The sequence below is a fragment of the Penaeus japonicus genome, unplaced genomic scaffold (genome assembly GCF_977035675.1).
Source record: "Penaeus japonicus unplaced genomic scaffold, GWHDUDI00000001_assembly GWHDUDI00000011, whole genome shotgun sequence".
Lineage (NCBI taxonomy): Eukaryota > Metazoa > Arthropoda > Malacostraca > Decapoda > Penaeidae > Penaeus > Penaeus japonicus.
The window spans coordinates 14,200,731-14,208,454 of record NW_028234413.1 but is presented as its reverse complement, the minus strand read 5'-3'; the positions used below and the strand labels follow the sequence as shown (position 1 = coordinate 14,208,454).

At 32.7% G+C, this 7,724-nt stretch overlaps 1 protein-coding gene across 2 annotated transcripts; it reads right to left on the bottom strand.

Moving 5' to 3' along the window:
• Positions 1-152: 152 nt before the first annotated feature.
• LOC122267184 (N-acetylglucosamine-1-phosphotransferase subunit gamma) lies at positions 153-7,291 on the bottom strand. Of its 2 annotated transcripts, none has more exons than XM_043037205.2 (8): positions 7,123-7,291; positions 5,314-5,439; positions 4,951-5,034; positions 4,689-4,785; positions 4,153-4,214; positions 1,804-1,939; positions 1,224-1,307; positions 153-972 (listed from the first exon to the last, which is right to left on the bottom strand). In XM_043037205.2, exons 1-8 carry the CDS (start codon positions 7,233-7,235, stop codon positions 841-843), a joined length of 834 nt encoding a protein of 277 aa, XP_042893139.1. In that variant the 5' UTR covers positions 7,236-7,291; the 3' UTR covers positions 153-840. The 2 variants fall into 2 exon arrangements, with proteins under 2 accessions (XP_042893139.1, XP_086397762.1); XM_086541636.1 differs by lacking the exon at positions 7,123-7,291 and adding an exon at positions 6,080-6,136.
• Positions 7,292-7,724: the final 433 nt, after the last annotated feature.

Sequence of the window (7,724 nt, the reverse complement as noted above, 5' to 3'; positions counted from 1 at the left end):
GGAGTACTTGTGGAGTTATAAGCAGATATAGGTTATGTATGGTATATTATGGTAAAAACAAAGTACTTTTCAACTGTCTTTTGTTATGACATTTAATTATTCTTTCTCAACATTCAGGATCAGTATACATAATGGATAATAAAACTAAAGTGTAACTATTTTCCCAATTTAAAAGATAATTCATCCATTAACCATCTCTATCCAAACATTTGACATCACAGATTTCTATATTTCCTTTGTTTTTCCTGTAATTCATTGTAACATTATCATTCATAGCATTCTATTGGGAAATTCACTTTCTACAGCAGGCATAAATAATGCCCAGAAACATGAAAGACTATGGAAAGAAAGGTACCAATGCAATTCTACTGTTCCTAGCTCTGCTGATTGTGTAGTTCATCTGGATATAAAGGGTTAACTGATACTTTTTATCATGATATGACTAGAGTTTTAACAGTTGACTGGAAACTGTTAATCTTCAAACACATTACAGTTGTACTGTCACAACTAAATAATGCAAAAATTTCATTATCAATGACACTTTTGTTTTCTTTCATGATTAACACAAAAAACATGATTTCTGTGCCTAGTGAAATATGAGGAGCAACTAAATTGATATACACATAACTACAGTCTTTCTCTTCTATTATGCTCTTTTCTTCACAATACCATTCTAGGTAAGTTAACCATGAAAGGATTACACACACTAAATAAAATCTAAAACATTAAGTAAAATGCAAGGTAAGTTTGACTATCTCGGAAACCTTGCTGTTTATGACCCAAATAAATTTTTTCTATACTTTCAAAGCCCCAAATTACATTCTCTGATATTTATCTCGTCTATCTGTCAGCTTTTCCTTCAAGCTCTGCAATAACCTCTTCCTTCATTTTTAACTCTTCCTCAAGCTCTATGATATGCTGTCTTGCTTCCTCTAATTCATCTTTGCAAGACCTTTTCTTCTCTGTGGAGGCCTGTGGATAAAGCGAGACCGGTGAAAAGGTGGAAAAGGAGACAAAATAAAGAGAACTTTTGTTTTATCTTCTACTTTTACGTATAGAGGGAATTTTCAAGCAGATAAGCTACTTATATAAGCTTTTTATATGCAATTAGTTTTCATTCATGCTGTAAAATCACAAATTTTAAAATGGAGTCTGTTATAAGAAATTCCTGCAAATAATACCAAAATATATATGTGTTAAATGACAAAAGAGCAAAATGTTACTTTTTCCAGGAGAGATGACTGAACTTCTGGAGAAACGACATAACCAGCTGCCATCATAATTCTCTCAAGCTCTTTCTGGTAACCCTGTAAGACACACAAATATGCCACATCTTAAATCAAGTAAAGTAACACCCGCATATAAAGCCTGGTCAAGGGAAACATAATATGCAGTCTTTATAGGTATGTGGTATCTATAAAAAAAAAAAAAAAATTGAGGCCATTTTGGGTATATAGGTGAAAAAATATAATTACATATACTGCATACAGACTTGCCTTTGTAAATACTTCTGTGCAGCTATAGGTAATTCATGCAAGTAACATTTTATGTTTATTCATATATCCTCTTTAGTTTGAATAAACTGTGTTATATAAATGAACATGCATAATAAAAATACTATATGGTCATTGGTTTATGGTTGCTGCACACAATTTTTTATAAACTTTTGAACACAAATAATTAGTTGCACTAGCAGGTGGTCATTCTGTAAAGATGCTTGTCAAAGCAGGTTTTGCAGTTTTCTTTTTTTTTATTTTTTTTTATTTTCTTTTCTTTTTTTCTAGGTATGATATTCCCACTTACCTTTTCTGTTATGTCTCCAGTGCTTTTATCCGTCTCCAAGACATCCCACCTATGTCTCAGTTCATTTGATAGCCTTGGATACACCACCATTGCATTTGCTCCACAAACTTCTGGAGTCTCAAATTTAGCTGAATATCTGTTAAAATGGAGAAGATAAAGTGATGATGACCAACTTAAATGTTATAAAGAGTTGATTCTCTTTTAAATAAATTGCATGTTTTATCAATCTTTTGAACATGGGCATCAAAGGGCTATAACACATGGATTAACCTAGGAATGGACTTAGGATGTTCCCCTAGGATTGGAAACCTAACAACACAGACAGAGGCTGACATTCTGGTTGTGTCCTTCATTATGACTTGTGTTATGGATATAAAGCAAATATTAAAATATATCCTAATTGTTTATTCCTTTTATTCATGAAAGCTAATGTTAGTTATAACTGTTGGGAATGTTATAACTTTGATTTCGGAAATATGAATGTAACTTTACAAATTAAAATGTTCTTTGAATAACATGTCCAAGCATTTCCAATATAGCATTCATTATACAAATATGAACTTTAAGCAATGTATAACAATGCCAATAGAAGTTTGTGTGACCTCCACAAAATTAAGAAAAATTTCATCTGAAAATGGTATCTAGTTCATCTTTCCACCTACTATTCAATACTGGTACTAGCAACTGTTGGAAATATTTTGATTGTTAACCCATCCATGACGGGGGAATTCTAGCCTTGAATGTTACAATGCCGGGGCGTTCGAATTATTAGGCCTAAATCAATTGAATGGCTGGCACAATCCTGTGCCGCCCGGCCACTGGGCTTTTGAATGAGCAGTACAGTACTGTACCACCCGTCCAGGGTGGGTTAACTAAAATCAATATGTTTGCAAATGTGCTTCTGCTTTAAGCTTCCCCATCTACAGCACAAGACATAATACCACTGCATGCAATTCAAACTTGGCTTCTGCACTCAGTCCAGTTTAGCAAGTATGGGGAAATCAATGTAGTGTAAAAGCAAAGTCCAGGAACATAATAATCAAGATATATATCCAGGGGCTACATTAACAGTGCTCTCCTCATTCACCAATGGGAAACAGGCCACTGCATTGATTGGTCAGCCGCCCGCATTCTGTTTCCTTCTGCTGATGTCCATGCCCGTAGACCGGTGGAATCCTCCCTCATCACCAGGCTTCCTAATGTCAACCTCAACAGCTTCCCAGCTTCCAGAAGCCTGTTATTCACTGTTCTTGGCTGGATATTTACTTCATCTTTAGCTAGTGAGCTTGCGCTATTTCTGCATGACTTTCAATAGCCCTTAACAGCAATTTTTTACTATCTTTTTTACCCCTCTTGGTGACTTTTAATCTTTCTGCCACATTTTCCAATCCTATTTGAACTGAAATTGACCCCACTTTCCTTTGTTCTTGATAATAATAACAGTCTACGGTGAAATCTGCAACTTTTTAGCACTTTCTTTCTGTTTTAAATGTTTTCTTTGCAGTAATACCCTGATTTGTCCAACTTTGCCAGGGCATGTGTTTTTTCTTCTGCCCATTTTCATTATGACATGAATAACTAAAATAATTAATCACCAGAAATGAAAATCAATAAAACACTTGCATTACACAGTCTACAAATGTCATAGGGAAGATTTCTTATCCACATAAACAAAATTATCGATCATATAACAGCAGCAGACGTTCTCACTATACACAGCCCTAGATAATTTAATCTAATGCCACTTTACTATGCTATCGTTGCTATAAAGAGGTTTATTTTTTCATAAAATACTGATAGAAATGTGTTGGGTTTCATATGTACTCTATAAATTTGTGTTGTGTTTTTTTCCCAAGTGAAACTGTCATGAAATACAAGCATAGTAATGATATTTTTAGAAACCTATTATGATTTTAATAGCACTGAATACATACATACACACACACACACACACACACACACACACACACACACACACACACACACACACACACACACACACACACACACACACACACACACACACACACACACACACTCACACTCACACTCACACTCACACACACACTCACACTCACACTCACACTCACACACACACACACACACACACACACACACACACACACACACACACACACACACACACACACACACACACACACACAGAGGGATATGGATATGGCCATCTGAATGTATAATAACTATATAAAGAACAATCTTTAAAACAATATGAAAAAAAGAATAATGATAACAATAATAACATCATAATATAAAGAAAATAAATCTAAAAAAAAAGGATAAATGAAAAAAAGAAAGAAACTAAGTAAAGCTGATTTGGGATATTCTCACCTGCATTTTTCAGGTTCGGTAACGGAAACTAGTTCCGAACGAGCCCCACACACTATCTCAACCTGCAAAGTAAGAATGACTGTATTGTCCATCAAGCTATTGAGGAAAAATTAATCACAAGAGAATCATGCTATTTCGGTAACCTATACAATAATTTTGCTAGTATACACATGTACATCTTTGCTCATACTATTTTGTTTGCTCAATTATTTTTTACTCATCAAAAGTAAAAAAGTAAAAAGAAAGAAAAAAAAATATATATTTTCCTTGTCTAGCACCATAATAGGGGATACCTTATAAGCTTCATGAATTCAAAACAAACAAAACAAAACAATAATATGCATACACTTATTTTCTACCAATAATCAGGAATATCAAACCATTAAGATATCTGTACCAGGAGCAACACTATTTCATGGACTAGAATAAAAGCATTCTCTTTCTTATTGTAATCATTAATTCCTCATGACCCTTCAGATATTTGTAATCCAAGGTACCAGTATAAATGACTCTGCCAAAGACCAATCTAAACTCACCTTTGTGCTTCTATGGTTGTGCATACCACAGGAGCTTCCTTCAACCATTCTCATGGCAGCAAATTTGTTGTCGTTTATTTCCCAGTCCAACCAGATTCTAAAATTTCAAAATATAATTAATCGCACAGCAACAACCTATTTATGCAGCAAAATAAGCTAACCATGATTCTACCTTTCAGTGAAACACTTGCACTGCTACAAACATCATTGCAAGTGAAAAATCCAACTATCATTAGGCAAAAACATCATATACATATCTTACCCTAATACTCCTTTATATGGTTCATAAAATGCTTGAATATCTTCTTGCGTAATGTTATTATATGGGCAGAACACGTATTCATACCTGGAATTAAATGTGTGGGTTAGACATAAATTTTACTCTTATTGGAATAAATATTAAGTAGTAACCTCACATTTTCTTCAAAACTATATGCTTAAAACAAAAATATTACCATAAATCAAATTAGCTATCATAAAACAATATCTGGAATAACAATCAACCCTTACAATAAATCAAACATTAAATGTCTGTCAAGAATCAAGTGGCAAGCTATAAAAGATCTTAATAATAATCATAACAAAAATGAAATAAAAAGAATAAGAAATGTGAGACATTTCTTACTTCAAGTCCCTGTGCTTGAAGCATTTTCCTTCCAGGTGATACAAGTGGTCTGGTCCTGATACATTTGCAGGTTTCATTCTTGCTTGCAGCCTCTCTTCTGTTTTTGGATCAAGTCCATTCAGATTACTGTAAATAGGATAAGAAATTTTAACAGAAAATATTGATTACCTGATAAGACTCCTAGTCATATGGCCTTATTTTCATTTCCCATAAAAACAATGTGGAAAAAATTATGCTTCCCTAAATTCTCGTATTGCTTTATTATGCTAATGCAAAAAAAAATTTGGGGTTTGGCTTTTTTCTATTAAACTTTCTACCACAAAAATTGTACTATTTGAGCAAACAAATTCTGTAAGCCATACATATCATATATACATGGTGAAGATACATGAAAATAACAGAGAACAATGGTGAGCAAGTGAAATACAACAATTATTGTTATTATTTCACAAAACTTCTTTATTAGTATTTTTTGTAATCAGCAAACTGTAACATCCATCCAGATATGTTAACACAAGAAGCCTATTCACTGCCTTTACATATCCCTAAGCAAATTTCCTGTTTCCTTGGAATTTTAATGAAATCTTTGAATCTATGAGTTCTAACATGCAAAAACAATCATAACCTTTCTAGTAGGCCATAAATAGTTAGCTATCATTTTACAATTTCATTAAAACACTTTAGGACAAATCTTACTGAAAGCACCTTTTCACTGCTTACAACATGTATTGTCCATTTATACTAATTCTACCCAATGCTGACTTACTATTGTGATTATGTTGGCCTTTCTGTAGGGATGGCATGTTGTATACTAGGAAAATTTCTGGGAAGAATTAAAAGAAAAATACTATCAAAAACTATAATCTACTCTAATTTGGTTAACAAAATCTCCACCTCAATATGTTCTGGCAAGATAGAACCTGAAGAAGCCAGTGAATATTTACAATAAAAATGTTAATACTGAACTCAAGACCACTTTTATGCAAACCAGTAACTCAGGAGGACCAGCAACAATACTGCAGAAGGACAAGGGCTCCATAAAATGAAACCCATATCATTTACAAAGCGTATAAAGTGGTGTCATAGAAAGTTTGTACAAGTATAGATCTATTTTATGCTGTTGTTATTTGCTTGATATCCACAATATCTGATGCATAACCATTTGAGATTTTAGAATTCCCTGAAACCCTATGCACAAAATAAAAGATGCAAACAGAGAAAGACTATCACCCACTAGGCTCCTTTAGAATGATCATTTGCAATATCAATTTCCTTTACTTTCATTAGGTATAATGCTGTATATAGAAACAAATAACTGTAACTCCTTTAATGTAGTGTTCTTGACATTAGCAATGTTCTCCAGAGGACTAGTTTGAAGTTCTACCTAGGTCTAGTGCATACTTGATGCAAACCCGAGATCTTGGTGAAAAGTGCTGCACCTTCCATACTGATGGATGGACAGTGCACATCACTGGCAATACAATATCGTTAGCAACAGCAGCAAGGATCTATTTATCAAAAGAAGGAATGAAATGCATAAGCAAAAATAATTGCTGGTATGATTTCACATGCAGGCAATTCTCTCTTGTACTTAAGAGTATTTGTTATATCATATCAAAGAAAGTATAGGTGCAAGAGAGCTATTCAAAATATAAATTAATAGATCTACATTACCATAAATATACAATCATGAAGTAAATCAAATATCTGCATTCTTAAGTTTTCAAAATCAAAAGGAATAGTCTACTTTCCAAGATTCTGACCTCAACAACTGAAAAACAACAACAGATAAACCTAAAAACAACTCACCTGTAGCCGTTATTTGGCATCTCATTTACCACTCTAAGCTGTACCATCTCACTATGCACGCCAACAGTAAAGACATAGCATACAAAGGTGTGTAAAATGGCTTTTCGTGACATTTTTGAAGCTCACGTCCTGCTTTGTTGATGTTTGAGCGACACGTTGCTGACAAGAAATGGTCGTCCTTTTAGGAATTTGGTAAATCATTATTTTGAGTTGCATTGAATATTCCGGCCAATACATATATACTCTAGGATAAGAAATACGTCAATTTGATTAAAATAATGGGACATATACTAATGAACAGCAAAAAAATCCACTTATGTTGTGCCTGGCTTAAAACTAAAAGAATGATAAAAAACGGCAAAAATAGATCGATGAAAAAAAAAAAATATATATATATATGTATATATATACACATATATATGTATATACATATATATATATGTATATATATATGTATATATAATATATATTATTATATATATATATATTATATATATATATATATATATATATATATATATATATATATATATATATATATATATATATATATATATATATATATATATATATATATATATATATATATATATATATATATA